This window comes from Mastigoproctus giganteus, chromosome 1 (assembly GCF_048544385.1).
Source record: "Mastigoproctus giganteus isolate SK-2022 chromosome 1, ASM4854438v1, whole genome shotgun sequence".
NCBI classification, from domain to species: domain Eukaryota; kingdom Metazoa; phylum Arthropoda; class Arachnida; order Uropygi; family Thelyphonidae; genus Mastigoproctus; species Mastigoproctus giganteus.
In genome coordinates this window covers 18,813,711-18,830,090 of record NC_143575.1, presented here as the reverse complement: position 1 = coordinate 18,830,090, position 16,380 = coordinate 18,813,711, and the positions used below count along the sequence as shown (strand labels likewise).

Below are 16,380 nucleotides of genomic sequence, written 5' to 3'. Positions count from 1 at the left end.
GAAAGCTTGTTTGTGCGATCATCCTAGAGTGGTGGCTGAACAAAAAATCAGTGAAGGCGCAGTGGAGCTGGTACGAAGAAGGTTTTCCTAAAACCAGCCACACACTCATGATACGCAAAGCCCTGGTAAATGAAGTGCCAGTTGTGAGCTTAATATGTCGAGATCAATAGTGTGTAATGTAGTTGTCACCATCTGAAGATGAAACCTTCATATAAGTAAAGTAAAGTAAATACATATAAGTAAAGCTCGTATAGAAGCTATGAATCGACGACAAAACCATGATTCTGCCATTTTTAGTTTTTGCCGTTAGGCTGCCATCTGCTGCAGTGCACATTTCCTGGTTGGTGAATAAAAACTTGAAGGTATCCTCTATCATCCGGAATCAGTTCGATTTCTAATAAGCTAAGGCTAAAATAGAGGAAGTGGGGGAAGAAATAAGATAGCAATAGTACTTGAATCCTTGAATACCCTATTAATTACTTACTATACAATCTTACTATAGTTGAGTTGTATTGAATATTGAATTACCCTTGATAGCGTATACCATTCAATATCCTGTTATAATAAATAGCAATAATTTTGGTAATAATATTTTGTTTATTTTATTAATTACTGTTTTAGGGGCTATATATATATATATATATATATATATATATATATAATTATCCATAATTTCTTATTATATATATATATATATATATATATATATATATATATATATACTCACACACAATCATGAGGGCTGTTTGAAAAGTAAAGTAACACATTATAATTGAAGAAATTGAAAACATTTCTCCCTGTATAGTTTACAGATTGGTAAGTTTAGATATTTAGTAATGTGTTTCTGTATTTTCTGTTTCTATATGACTTCGACAGCAACTGCGAAGACAGCAGAATAAGAATTCTATTACGAAGATGTATCCCAAAATTGATTACGTTATGCTGATAAGCATTTTTATGAACAATTTTGCATCATAATTATATATTGGGCATAACATGGCTGTTGGACCACACCCTTCTCGTAGTTTCTGATGAATTACTGTAGATTTTGTTCCTAATAACGTTTAGAAATCGAATAATTGGGCGCAATTCGTCATTGATCAGAATTTCAAATAAGGAAGTCATTTTTCTTGCGTCTTAGGTACCACAGTTGGTAGAATTGCCTTCCTCCCCACACCGGGTGGAAAATACCCGAGTTCGAGTGCTGCAGCTGTTGCCTTACTTTTCAAACAGCCCTTGTACTATGTACGGCTTAGTTACAGAATGCTATCGTTACATTTCTTTCTAGAATTCAAGGAAAGGCATGTCAATATTAGTTATCACGAAAGACACCCTTCACGTTTCACGTCTTTTGAATTATTGCTATAATTTTGTCACTGTTGGATTCCGTCATTCTTCGACCACCCCTCTGGCCGGAATTATTCGCAAAGATTTCCATGGAACAGAAACTTGCTGCATTTTAGGTACGTTATTCCTATTTTAGCGCACAAATTCTGGTATTTATTTTTGAAAATGTCTAAAAGCTTTCGATTTAAGATATATAATAATGATACAGATGTGCAAAAACTTATTGATTGGGATTACGATTCTAATTGGCATCCATTTTTTGCATCAGTTAAGGGTTTGCCACAAATTGGAATAGTGGAAAGCGTGTTCAGTTGTAAAATTTATTTAAGTTATCTCAATAAAAATTTGCGAATTTTTTAATAATATAATGGAAAATTCAATTAAAGTGAAGAATAATGATACAAAGTGAACGTTTTTGCCGATTTTCATGACTTCTTGCAATAAATTATAGGTATTTAGGTGTTAATAGACCCCCGGTAGCCTTCGTTTGGTATTCGTAAGCCCTAAAACTGCAGCCACTATCAATCCACTGAAGGATGGAAGCCTCCTCATATTGAGGGAAATGGACCATAATCTGCCACGCTGGTCAAGTGCCGGTTGACAAATCTACCGTATTTAGTAGTCAGGGGCTTGAACCCCGGGCTATTCAAAGATCGTGTGTTATTGCACTTAACAGCAAAAGCTGAAGAAAAAATTTATGTTAGAAATCTGTGTTTAAAAATTAGTTTGAAGAATTTTATTGTTTGAATTAAATCATTGAATTCCATTTGAATTATATTTTTTTGGTTCCTTGTTTTTCGTGGGCCTAAGGCTCAAAGCCTAATGGAAATGCTACCCTGAATATTCCAGATATATTCCTTTTCAAAGACAAAGACTGGACATTAACATCATAGATTACCTTCTTCCTTTCTTCCTTGGTATTCCTTTCCATCTCATTAATGTCTTAATGGAATCACCCATTCTGTTCTTCGCTAATGGAACCAAGGTTTTCTGAAGAAAAAGTCTACATGAGACTACAATAAATGACGTTCCTTTTTGAACTGTGGTGATCGTTCCTTCAAATTAGCTCAACGAAAACGCCTTCTTTCAGTTTCGCATCAGGAAAATTTGGAGTCGATTGTCAAGATGCTTCAAATAATTTCCATTCTTCTCAACTCCAGCAATCAGCTAGATGGAGATTTTCCTATCAAGGGAATTGTAAAAATATAGCCAGCAGAGAACACCAATAGTTCATATTTACTCCTTCCTAGTTTCCTTATAAACCCGATCTGTCACCCACTGTATTAAAACGTTCTTTCTGTAGAAACAGTGGCAGATTTACGTCATTGAAATGAACTGGAGGGAAAGATCCAAAAAAAAAATTGAAATTATGATCGAAATACAGCATTGTTACATTTTGAAACATACTCGAAAAACAACAAATTTCTCCATATGTTGTTGAGGTCTTATTTTGAATATAAGAAACTTGAGTTTTCTTTCGGAAGTACTTTTAAGATTAAAATCATATAAGTATTTGCTCAATTGTTTGAATGTTAATCACTTGCCAGAGATAAATCACTATGATTATACACTGCTCAATAAAATTAACAGAACTCGTAGAAAACATGGTGTAACTCGTGCAGCTTGCAATTAAGCAGGACAAAATTTGGTATGGTGATGTACCATAGAATAAAGATGAAATGCGAAGACAGCGAGAAACTGCGGACAGCTATAAGGGACATTTATAGGGGTTGTATAAGAATTACCAAAAAGGTCACATCACAAAAGTCTATACAATATGCTCGAAAATATGGTCACATGGCATCAGTACGGTGTATGATCCATTAAAACGGCTAAACAGGCCTGAACCATGCTCAATATAAGGGTGTATATAAGATTCTGTGGCAACAAATCCCATTCTTCCACCAGCGCAGACAACCACCAAGTGACCAAGGAGTTGGCTATCGGCATGCAATGCAATGCTCAGGGGCGTTTCACACATGTTCGATCGGATTTAAGTCCGCTGATCGTGCTGGCCACGGCAGTTGTAAGATATCTTCTGTTTCAAGATGTTCCTCCATCACTTCAGCTTTATGTGCAGTGGCGTTGTCGTCCATGAAATGAAAATTTGAGCCAACCGCGCCCCTAAAAAGTCGCACATAGGGTTCGAGGATGTTCTCGGTATCTCTGGGTAGTTACGATACCTCTCTCAAAACCATGAACAGGGGATGCGGCCGTTGATCATTATTCCGTCCCACACGTGCAAACCGCCTCCGTCGTAAGTGTCCCTTTCTCTGATGTTGGAAGGATGGTGCCGCATTCCTCGTTCTCTCAATATGAAATAACGCCTATAATCTGTTTGTAGGATAAAACGGGACTTATCAGAGAACAGAACTGTACTTCATTTGTCAGGGCTCCAAATCACATGTTCATTGCACCAGTTTCGACGAGCCCTGCAGTGGTTTGGGGTTAATGGGTTACAAACTACTGTCTTCTTTGAGTAGAATCCTGTTTGAATTGAGCCTTGTTAACACAGTCTGGTTGGAAATGTTTTTACCTGTGCTGCAACAACCTCAAGAGACAGTTAATAACAGGGCATATCGTAAGGTTCTATCTTGCTGTTAGAGCCAGAGAGCGATCAGTTCCGGTTGATGTAGTCCTCGGGCGACCTTTGCCAGCTCTTCTTATAATGGTTCCTGTCTCCTGAAACTGCTTCCTTGGTACCTAGACGACACATTAAGCCAACGTTCCACCTCCGCTTCAAATCGTCCAACGGCCTGCCATCTCAAAAAATCATCGAAACGACAATGACTTGCCATCCTGGCTACTATAGAAGTGATATGGTCGCAACCCGTGTTTTTATAGGCATGAATGAATTGCGACTCTAGGTGATAGATCGATTTCTATTGGATACTCGGAATTTGCATGCTGGGAGACGCCTATTACATCAAATAAAACCATTTTGTTCTGTCATTTTTGTCAAGCAGAGTACAAGATACGCGTAATGATTTTTCGTAAAGTTTGAATAAGCATTTTTTCCTTAGGTGGATCCTTAGTGCTTGCTTCAGAAGGAATTTGTCTACTCAATGACATTTCGTTAATGAGTAAAGCAAACCAAGATACGATCTGTCAAGGTAAGGTAGTAGAAAATCTTTATAAAAATTATATTAGTCATAAAAGTGGCTGAAAAAAATTACTTGAAAAGTTTCATTCTGCTTCAGTCAGATACGTTTCTTTTCTTTCATTTTGTCTATTAACTCTTCTACGTGTTCAAACTGCAGGTTATCTCTTTTCTCAGATAATGTTATTCAGTTTGTTTATGTTTAATTTCTTCCCATATAAATTTATATATTTTTTGCTTCTGTTTTCAGTTTTATCTTTTTTTCGGTCCCTGTTATTCTCTGTAACAGTTTTTCATTTGATATTCGATTTCAGTCGAATCAGACCACTATAATAGACAGATCTGACTATTATTTTTGGCCAAAAATTATGGCCTCAACCCTCAGGTCTTCTGGTTACAAATCTCTAGCTGCCATAAATATATCAAATTTAGCGAAGGGTAACAAAGTTTCAAAGACCTGTAACCTCCATAATAAAATCCTGGGTACACCATTGCTCAGGAGCGAAGTTCTTTTCGCTTGCAATCCTTTGGTAATAGGGTGAAGTCTTTTCATTGGAAACTTCAGAATTTTTTCAGAAGACGCTTTGTCGGTAACACGTCGCTTCCTTCCTGAGTGACCTGCGCACTCAACGCGCTTCTAGTTTGATGGAACTTAGTCACTAGCATCTATGCTGTTAGATTTGCGGGAGGCTGTTTTCGGACTCATTTTCAGACGCCATTCTTGCCTCTTTAAGGCTTGGCTCATCAATTGTACGATAAACATCTTTTCATAGATATTCATTGCTCTTTCATGCACTTCAATACAATAGTACACATAACAAAGTAATAGATTTGTTTTATAAAGTTATAAGGTTCAGATAGAGCGCATGCGCGTTGTAATACTTGCTGGTACCTATCGGTCTGTTTTCTTTTGGGCCATATTATACTTTCAGCTTTTATCATTTAACCTCTGTAAGATAATCTATATATCAAAACTCCTTCAGAGTACTTCATCAGCCTCTGATGAAGAGGCGCTTCGCCTCGAAAGCTTCTATGTATTTTAACGCTTTTATTATATTATATTTTAACACTTTTATCTTATTGTATTTTAACGCTATTTTATTTCATTTTATATTTGTTTTATCTTATGTATATATCATTTATTTATTTTAATAAATTTATTTTAACCAGCTAGTCAGTCGTCGCAAGAAACTTGGATTATGTGCAACCCGAAGCACAAGGCCTGTTTTCTAAAGAAAACAAGAAGGTTACAGTGGCCTCAAGAATATCAACAGTGGAAGAACGTCGTCTAGCCTGACGAATCCCGTTTCTTTCTGTTTCACGATGATGGGAGAGGACCGATATTCTACGAAAACAGCATGAGCCCATGGACCCATACCGCCAGGTTTCAACAATTCAGATTCATGGCGGCGAAGTAATAGCATGGGGAGTGTTTATTCATCTGCGAATGCTTTATTCCAGCAGGATTATTCGTCATGTTACAAGAACAGAATTGTACAGAACTGGATCCTGGAATATGAAAATGAATTCAAACTAATGCAGTGGCTTTCCCATTCACCAGATCTCAATCCAATTGAGCAGCTGTCGAATGAAACAGAACAAGCTCTTCGGAGTAGAGATACGCAACTATCCAATTTGCACTATGGAAAGCAATTGAGTGAGCATGCACCAGTATGCCTGTGTTACGTTTCGATTCGCTTTGTGCATGCCATAGCGAATCCAAACTGTGTGAGAGATAAGGGAGGAGGGCCCCTACTCGCTATTAAGTAGGTGTACCTAATAAAGTTGCCACTCTTTTTATGTACTGTGCTAGTTTTATTACAACCGTTCAATAAATTTGAAATTAACTTCCTCTTTGTTTAAAAAAAAATAGTTTGTGCAAACTCCTAAGACGTGCAAATCTCTTCTTTGATATATCGAATAGAAATAAAATGTATGTTGCTAACTTTGGGTGCATTACGCATTATAACTACGCACACAAGTCTATAAAATGACTGTACCGTTATGATCCCCGCTAGCCAACACCATCAATAATTTTATTGCACTCAAGATACAATAAGCCATAAAACCTATTCGAGCATTTTTGTTTTTCATCTGAGCTATGTCCTTAGGTGGAAACTGAATATGGAAACTGAAGATCTGAAATATCTCGATCAAAGCCCAGTGTTCATCAGACGTTTCGTTCTGTGTAGAGCCAAATAACAATCTTCTTATCTTTTATAACCGTGGTGTGGTAAATGTCAGAAAAGGCAATCAAAACTAGTACTTTTTTTTCCTTTCATAATTTATTCGTTTTATAATATGAACTTAGGTTTTATTTGGGATCACATTTACAAGAATTTTACCATTAACTATCCACCACACACAGTTTGCAAATTTGTCTCGTTTTCAGAATATGAGGGCCTCTCAGTGTTCGATTTGGCTATTTTGCTGTACGAAAAATCAGAGTTTCCGTTGAGGCGAGGACCTTGAATTCAAGGGTTTTCAACCACTGAGTGAAGAAAACTCAAAAAAAGTTCCTCGCCTCGTTGGTAGGATTCGAACGCGAGCTTTTTCACACGGTGTGGAAGATGGGGATTATAACAACTGCGCTACCGCGTAGACAATTATATCATTCAGCGTTCCATACAAAAAATCATCCAGTGGATTACATTTTCAGTAAAGAAACACTAAAATGACATTTCTTTTTACTAATATCAATACTTTTAATTTTCAGTGCTGGATAATGAATACGTTGTTATGGAAGTACCTCAGCAATTCATTAGCGTTCTTGGACATCAGATTACAATCCCGTCCCACTCTGATTTGTGGGGATATGCCTATTCTGGTGGTAAATTAAAGACTGAAACGGACGATGATGCGTTTATCAAAATGGTAATTTCAACGATTACTAATTATAAAATTTGTCATGTGAGTGAAATATATTTAAATACTGTCAATTTAGTATATGTGTGATATGTGAGTTTATGCCATTTTTCAATCGTTCTTCTAGAATTCTCAATCTTTCCTCAGGGGAACTGTCCGCTTTTATTCTCTGTGTTTGTTTGAAACGTGTGTTCATTTGGACCAGGAGTTGAGCTCCTAGTTATCATTCCACTTTTCAGAATTGAAATATCTGGTAATATCTTAAGGTCTTTGTGTGTTCATGAAGACCTTAAGAGTCTTTCTTTCTCGATAAAGCGTTCCCTTCTCTAAGCCTCATTTCAGAACGTGCTTTGCACCTCCATTGTCTGTCTCGTTTTAAAACAGAACTTTTGAATTTTGAATTTAATTCTGCAGTCCTCGCAGTTATCATGCTCCCAATTTTGTTCTACCTTGTTTTTTAAGATCCAGATTCCAATTCTGACTAGACAGAAAAATTGTTATGAGCATTTTTTAAATAATATTCAACTTAAATGATCAGTTATATGATTTCTTCCTCCTGGTGACTGGGTTTTCATCCCACTAAAAATTTCTGTCCTTGATCGTCTACTCATCTGTTATTCTTATGCATCCTCTTAATGCATAAGAGTAACAAGTATTTTCTCTGACGTTCTTATTTGGTTTCTTTCAAGTCTGTATCCTATTCTAGGTTAGTTTAAAATTGTTCCTATTACTCCATACCTCTTGGCTCGCTGTTGAGGAACCTTATTTCCTCTTCGCTGGAAGAGGAAATAAGGTGCACTCCAAAGTTCGCAGCGAGTGATTTGTGCTTATTGGCACGTACAAGATTCACTTTCATTCGTGTCACGTAGCTCGACTTCGCCTCTCTTCCATTGCTTCAGAATGATCAATTGCTTTGATGTCCGCGTGTACATTGTCATTATGGTATATTTGCATGCCGAGATTTGCATTAAGTCATCTCCTTATATTCCTTTGTCAGATTTGATTATTTCTTACCTTTTAAATGTTTTAGCTCCGAGAGATTCTTTAGAATTCTGAAAATGTGAAGATTTATTATCTCTGATTACGGTATCTGCCTGCTAATTTAGAACGAACCGTGCTTCGATGCAAAGTAACCTAATTTATTTTTATACGAACACCTTCTGAACATAACTCATTTAAATCTTGGAGTAAAGCTATAATTCTATTGTTGTTTGTTGTAGTAGGGTTTTAGAAGCATCAACGACTAAGGCCGTATTGCGTCGTGTAGATTGTCTGTAAATTGCGTGTTCTGAATTCCATTTTCTTTTTGCTGGATGAAAAACCAGAGTTTCCGGGAAAAAAGCAACTACCTTCGCCTGAGACCAACTAACTCAGCCACGTTGTGGAAAAGGCGTATGAATTCCTCCCGTTGTCGGCGGGACTCGAACTCAGGTCTTTTCCACCCGATGTGGAAAGGGCGACGATCCTACCAACTGTGCTACCACGAGGGCCTATACATCCTAAAACAGAGAGAGTCTGCGCGGGTAGCATAGTGGTATCGTCACTGTCCTCCCCACACCGGGTGGAAAAGGCCTGGGTTCGAATCCCGTCGATGACGCGAGGAACTTTAATGGGCTTTTTTCACTCCGTGGCTGAGTTAGTGGGTCTCAGGCGTAGATAGCAAGGTTTTTCTCCCCAGTAACTGGGGTTTTTTCGTCCAGCAAAACAGTCAAATCAACCATAGAACATACGCAATTTACAGACACAAATACGGGTTAATGTATTTAATTACTGGTAACCCTAAAATAATAATAATAATAATAAAACAGAGAGAGAGAGAGAGAAAGAAATTTAACAAAATCCAAAATTAATATGAACTTATGTATAAACTTCAACTGTTATTTTTTCAATTGCGTTTTCTTTTTTAAATTCTTTCAGGACTTGAACAAGGTGCAAATGAAGACCATAAAGTACGTGGTATAATTATTTTCCGAAATCTTAATCCAAATTTGAATTACTGCTAAATATTTATTAAATTATAAAATAATTCCTTGAATAATTTTTTAATCGACAAGTAAATTGTAGTTGACGTTTTCTATCTGCTTATAACGTTAGGCATTCTTTCTTATTTGGGGAAGAAATATTATAATAGAATGGTGTGAGTAAAACAATTATCGTATTTTTAGAGATACTTATATTTTACAAATATTTATTTCGGCAGTTTTTTTAGGAATCTTTTTTTTTTTTCTTTTAGCGCTTTTGGGTTACTTTATGTAACGGACAACACCGATGGTAGAGATTTTACTGAGCGATTACTTTGTGCTGACGTCATTCAAAGAGCAACGGGCATTGAGGCATCTATGGAACTACTAAACATATCAGACGAAGATTGGAGGAAAGTACGTATGCTTTAAAATTTTATAATCATTAATGAAACGAAACTTGTCAAAATGGGCTCAAGCAGAGAGGCGACATACGCTGGGATAGTTTTGCATTAGGAAAACTTCAAACGTGACTTCATGCACCATGGTAGTGCATTGTATTTATGTAGTAGGAGTTTGTTTCTGTGTTTATTGTAAGGTTTACGCTCATTGGCAACTTAGGCCATGTTGGGCGGTGTATAATTGTACACTGAGTGGACCGAAATTATGGGATACCTACCTAGAAACAGTTGGGCCCACCTTTCGCCCGGATAAGGACAGTCACACGACGAGACATTGAGTCCATTAGTTCACGAAGGCCTTCCACAGGTATTTTCATCCATGCTTGCTACACCGCTGTCTATAATACCGGCGCATTTCTGAGTGGAGGAGCCAAAGCTCGAACGGACGTTTCCACAGCATCCCAAAGATGCTCTTCAGGAGTCATGTCCAGTGAATGGGGAGGACATTCCATGGTGGTAAAATCTGCGGAATGCACTTCGAACCATGTTCTAGTCACCACGGCTCTATGGGGAGGCGTATTGTTCTGCTGGAAAAGTCCATTGCCCTGTGGGTGCACGATGACCATGAAGGGATGCAGATGGTCTGCAAGGATGGACACGTAACCTGGACCGTTCAGAGATGCATCTAGACGTACCAGAGGTCCCAACGTATGACAGTTGACCACGCCATAGACCATTACTTTTTTTTTTTTTGTTAGTTGTTGGCGCATCGGCTTCTGTGGCCATAATGCACCTCCCAAGGTTTTTGGGAGGTGCATTATGGCCACAAAAAGTACCTGCCTAGCAACTCAAAGGTCGAACCCGTGACCTTTGAGTTGCTAGGCAGGTACTTTACCCACCCGGCTAGCCCGGTCGGCAGACCATTACTGACCGTCCACCTGCCCTTGCACGGCCCTGTTTCTCCCCTGTCCTGGCAGGGAGGAGGTGACGGTTCCCTTGTCTCCTTCCCGCCGCCCCCTCTTTCCTTCTGGTGTGGCATGGGCCTGCCTCACTGATTTTGAGGTCATCTACTCTATCGACCCTATACTTCTGTCTCTCATCCCCCCAGCCTTTAGTCTCCCCTCCCCCTCTAGCTTTCCAACTAGCGTTCATCACATGTCAAAATTATCCTAGCCCTACACCCAAAATTCTTAATTCCAACACTGTATAACTTAAAACTCCTTTGGCCTGACCCAAACTCTAGCACACCCCCCCTTTTTTTTTTTTTTTTTTTTTTTTCGGGTCATAGCCACTGAAATCCCAGGAAATTAGGTGGTAGGACCTGCCAGAGTACTTATTTAAAAATACTGGTGTACCTGGCTTGCCTCCACGGGGCTAAGTGTGGGCAACGTTGGGCCTCAGTAGGGATCCAGCGGCTAAATGGCCAGATGAACAACGGTACACGACACTACATCCAACAATATCCATACACTTTTAAATCTCTGGCCTTTACAGTGTTCTGTAACACACGACAATGTAGACTACACGGAGATGGGGGAAACCCCTGGTGCCATTAGACCCTAAACACACTTTACACTTTACACTTTACACCTGCCTGAACAGTTCCTTGTTGACATGACAGGTGCATAGCTTCGTGCGGTTTCCGCCAGATACGCACCCTCCAGTCCGCTCGAAATAACTGGAAACTGGACTCATCTAACCAGAAGACCCGTCTCCAATCATCCAAGGTCCAGTGCCGATATTTTTTCTCCCAGTTGAGGCGTAGAGTTCTGTGCTGTGGTGTTAGCAATGGAACTCTGGTGGGTTGGCGGTTCCCATAACCTATTGCGGCTAATGATCGCCTCATGGTCTTGGTGAAGACGTTTCTGGCACCTTCCTCGTTAAAGTTGGCGGTGATTTGTGCCACTTTATCTCTCCGGATGGCTGAAACAATGGAGACAGACGGCCACGTTTATCCACCAAATTTTTCCGCCCACAGTGCTGTTGACGGGTCTGCGCGTGTAGCACAGTGGTATCGTCACCGTCCTCCCCACACCGGGTGGAAAAGGTCCGGGTTCGAATCCCGTCGATGACGAGAGGAACTTTAATGGGCTTTTTTCACTCCGTGGCTGAGTTAGTCGGTCTTAGGCGTAGATAGCAAGGCTTTTAACCCAGAAACTGGGGTTTTTTCATCCAACAAACAGGCAAATTGACCAGAGAACCCACGCAATTAACAGATATAAGATACACAGCACAGCAGATGAATTTGATTATTCGGATAGCCTTAAAATAATAGTTTTTTTTTTTTTTTTTAGCGCTGTCCTCGATCAGATGTTATTCCGGAAATGGCGTATTCCCGATACACTCTTAATATTGTCGAATGGGGATAGTGCAATTTCTGTACCACCTTTGCAATAGAGTGAGCCATGCCTCGGGCACCCACTATCACCCCTCTTTCGAAATCGATTAACTCACGACATTTATCCATACTGACATCGAATTATCGTCTACGTGAAGGCAGTGTACGTATATACCTGTCAAGCAGTGGGTTCATCCAGTAGAAGGAGGGGTAACAGCGTCGCGTTGCCCAGGAACCAGGTATCCTATGAATTTTATCCTTCCAGTGTATATAATATGGATACCATAAAATGTTCGAATAAATTTATATTTAATTATTAAATTAATTTGAAGTTCGTAAAATTGTGTATAAACTTTAACCTTAATTTCTCTGTAGTGGTGTCATATACAGTATACTGTTATATACATTTACGCAGGGTATCTATTTTGAATGTCCATGATTTTAAAAGTTGGTTAAAATTCATGTGTTAGCAACGTAGTGGGAGCCAGTAGAGGGAAGTATGGTGATGTTTCAATGTAGAAGTTTTGAAACGCGCTGTGATCGAGGCCACAGCGCTGCTGCTGTTGTGTCAAATTGTGTTTGTGTAAAAATTGCGTCAGTGCAAGAGAAAGAACAGGCAGTGGTGTAGTTTTCAGAAAGCAAATCTGTTGTCCCGGTTCATAGGCAATTTTTACGTGTGTTCAAAAAAGATTCAACTGACCCAAAGAGGTGGTACAGGACATTTTTGAATACCGGTAATGCGTAGAAGCAACATGGAGGAGGTCGCCAAAGCTTCTCAGAAGAGCGAGTTCAAGAGTTACGAGTTGTCTTTGTTCGTAGTAGTTCGCAGATCAATCAGGTGTGCATCAAGGGAATTGAACATGTCCCGTGCAATTCTGCACAAGGTCGTCACAAGCATCTCCGTTTGTACTCCTATAAATCGCAAATAGTTCAAGAAATCAAGCTTAGTGACGAACCACTGCGACACAACTTCGTAGTTGCCCCCAGGGGCTCACATCTGGTGAGTATGGGCTTGGCCAACTCAGGGTCCTGAGCTGAATATCATCATTCTTCTCTTTCTTGGTGATTCCCTTCTCTCAGGGTAACTCGGAATTTTCAGAATTTTTTTTGGCTGGTGCAGCATAAGCCTCAGCTTCCTTGCACTATGTGGCTAGTAATAATAATAATAATTATTGATATTTTTGATCGCATCGGTCAAAGCCACGATTTCTTGAGGTCATGTTATGTTTTCCAACGAGGCAATATTTCACGTTTCGGGAAACGTTAACTGACACAATGCTTGAATATGGGCTTCTGAAAAACCGCACTGTATCCAACAACACATTCGAGTCAGCCTAACGAGTGAATGTGTAGTTCAGTCTTATGAAAGACATGATTATCGGATCGTTCTTCTTCTTGATCGATACCGTTCCAGGAATCCTGCAGGAATCTCATTGGATCTTGCAGGTGCTCACTGCTTTGAGGTGAATTCCTCATTCACCTGACATAATTCGTTTAGATTTCTTCTTCTGGAGCTCTGTGAAAGGCATGGTTTATTCCATTAAGATGTCTACTGTAGCGACCTTACGTATAAGCATCGCGTAAGCAATTGCCACCATCTGTGCAGATACGTTGGAACGAGACTTTGAAATCGAGTATCGTTTGGATATTCTTCGTTGCACCAATAGATGTACAAGTCTGCTGACTTTTTGTTATTATAAACTGTTTGTGTGTTTTCTTTCCCAGTAAAAGTTAATATTTCCTAAGTTTTCTTTTGCAAGATGTTTAAAAACCAGGGACGTTCAAAAGGACACCTTTTGAACGTCCCTGAATCTCTGAATAAATCTATGAATATATATATATGGCCTTTCTAGTTCTTAGATTATGCTCGTCGGATAACGGTATCATTTTCCGAAGAAGCCGAACATCTTATTCAAGGATACTACATAGCTAGTAGGAGAGTTCGAAACTGCAGAGGGACAACCGAATTTCCTCTTGTTGCTGTATCAACCTTGTAAGTAATTCAAATATTATGCATAGTGTTTGGAACAATGTTTTTTTTGATAAATATATATACGTATATACACCGATGAGCCAAAATATTATGACCACCTACCTAATATGATGTTGGTCCTCCAGGTGCAGCCAAAACAGCTCGTACCCGGCGAGGCATGGACGCTTCAAGATTTCTAAATGTGTCTCGTGGTATATGGTACCAACACGTAACCAGCAGATCCTTTAACTCCTGTAAGGTCCGTGATTAAGACGCCCCAGATCAAAGTTGCTGTTCCAACACAAACTACAGATGCTCGATGGGATTGATGTCTGGGGAATTTGGAAGCTAGGGCTATACCGGGAAGTCTTACTCATGTTTTGCTAACCACTCTCGAACAAACTGGGCGGTGTGGCATGGCCCATTATCCTGCTGAAAGACTCATCGCCAGAGAGGAAGACTATTGCTATGAAAGGGTGTACCTGGTCAGATATGATGTTTAGATGTGTAAATGTAAGTGTATTTAGGGTCAAGCGGCACCAGGGGTTTCCCAATCTCCGCGTAGTTTACGTTTACAGTATGCTTTAAATGCCAGAGATTAAAAAGTGTGTGGGTCTTGGATCGTTCAGTGTCGTGTACCGTTTTTCTTCTGGTCGTTTAGCCACTGGACCCCAGTTGGGCCCCAACATTGCCCCACTTACGCCCCGTGTAGGCAGACCAGGAACCCAGTAGCTTATATATGCTCTGGTAGATCCTGCCACCTAGTTTTCTGAGATTTCGGTGGCTAGGGCCTTAAAAAAAAAAAAAGAAAAAAAAATAGGTCGGTAAGGATGAGCACTGGAATCAGAAAAGCAAAATGAGGTTTGTGCGGTTTAATTTGAACGAAATTAAAGTTTTTGCAGTTTGTGTGGGGTGTGGCAGAGTCGGGGAAGACTGATGGCTGGGGGGAAAGGACAAAAGTATTTGGACGATAGAGAAGGCGACCCCAGGATGTTCAGTGAGGCAGGTCCGTGCCCCACCAGGAGAAGGATAAAGGTTGGCCGGGGAGGGAAAGAGCCAGAACTGCTTCCTCACCCCCGCGCTGAGGAAAATTAAGAAAAAGGTACCAGACAAGATCGCCATAGTCTGCGCGTGTAGCGCAGTGGTATCGTCACCGTCCTCCCCACACCGGGTGGAAAAGGCCCGGGCTCGAATCCCGTCGATGACGCGAGGAACTTTAATGGGCTTTTTTCACTCCGTGGCTGAGTTAGTCAGTCGCAGGTGTAGATAGCAAGTTTCTATCTACGGCATGTGGAGAAACTGCCGAGAAAACGGCAGTTTCTCCACAGAAACTGCCGTTTTTCGTCCAGCAAACAGACAAATCTACCATAGAACACACGCAATTAACAGACATAAGACACGGCACGGCAGATGAATTTAATTATTCGGGTGGCCTAAATATAATAGTTTGGTTTTTTTTTGGTATAGATCGCCATCAGGAATTGGCAGTAGAGAGCACGTTGTCACTGTAGGTAAAGAATCCAATTTGGGTATCTGGTCCAATTTGGCGTCATTCATGAGACAGAGGTTCCGTCCGATGGCGATCAGGGCAGTCTTCAAGTGGGTGGTGGCTGCAAGTCAATTTCGATGGCAGAATACATTCCAATTGTTTTGGTAGGTGGTAGACGTCAGAGTGCCTGGCACATGGATGACTGGACCCAGAGTATCCCAGCTGAACATCGCCCAAAGCACGACACCGCCGCCACTAGCTTGTTTTCGTCCCACAGTGGCTCGAGGCGCCATCTCTTCCCCTGGTAAACGACGCACACGTACCCGGCCGTCCACATGGTGCAACAGGAAACATGATTCATTGGACCAGATGACCTTCTTCCAATCACCCAAGGTCCAGTTTCGATGCTCGCGTGCCCATTGTAGGCGCTATCGCCAGTGAACCTGGGCACTCGGAGCGTCCTGCGGTTACGCAGCACCATTTTCAGTAGTGTTCGATGTACTGTGCGTTATGACACATTACTCCAGTCGCCAACATTTCAATTACCGGCGAGTTGCGCCACAGTCACTCTTCTGTTGCCACGTCCCATCCGGGAAAGCCTTCGCACACCTCGAGTATCGATGAGCCGTGGTCGTCCAACACCTTGCCGGCGGTTCGTGGGTTTTCCCTCCTCGGACCACTTTCGGTAGGTACTAAACCACGTCTGACCGTGAGCATCCCACTATCCGTACCGTTTCAGATATGCTTTGACCCAGTCGTCTGACCATTACAATTTGGCCTTTGTCAAACTCGCTTAAGTCCGCTGCCTTTCCCATCTGAAGAACAAGAGTAACACTGATTAACGGTATTCAGTATCAGGTGTTTTTTATACCATGTCCCAACCCGCGCACGCGCCGTAGTTCACCTG

The 16,380-nt window shown here is 40.5% G+C and overlaps 1 protein-coding gene across 1 annotated transcript in view; it reads left to right on the top strand.

The window, feature by feature from the left end:
- The window catches only part of LOC150090601 (minichromosome maintenance domain-containing protein 2-like), a 45,727-nt gene that overhangs the window by 18,631 nt on the left and 10,716 nt on the right, over positions 1 to 16,380 (top strand). Inside the window, exons 10-14 of the mRNA XM_090386768.1 lie at positions 4,371 to 4,460; positions 7,164 to 7,321; positions 9,230 to 9,261; positions 9,546 to 9,690; positions 13,866 to 14,005. Coding sequence (XP_090242894.1) covers positions 4,371 to 4,460; positions 7,164 to 7,321; positions 9,230 to 9,261; positions 9,546 to 9,690; positions 13,866 to 14,005 — 565 coding nt within the window. The remainder of the gene's footprint in view (positions 1 to 4,370; positions 4,461 to 7,163; positions 7,322 to 9,229; positions 9,262 to 9,545; positions 9,691 to 13,865; positions 14,006 to 16,380) is intronic.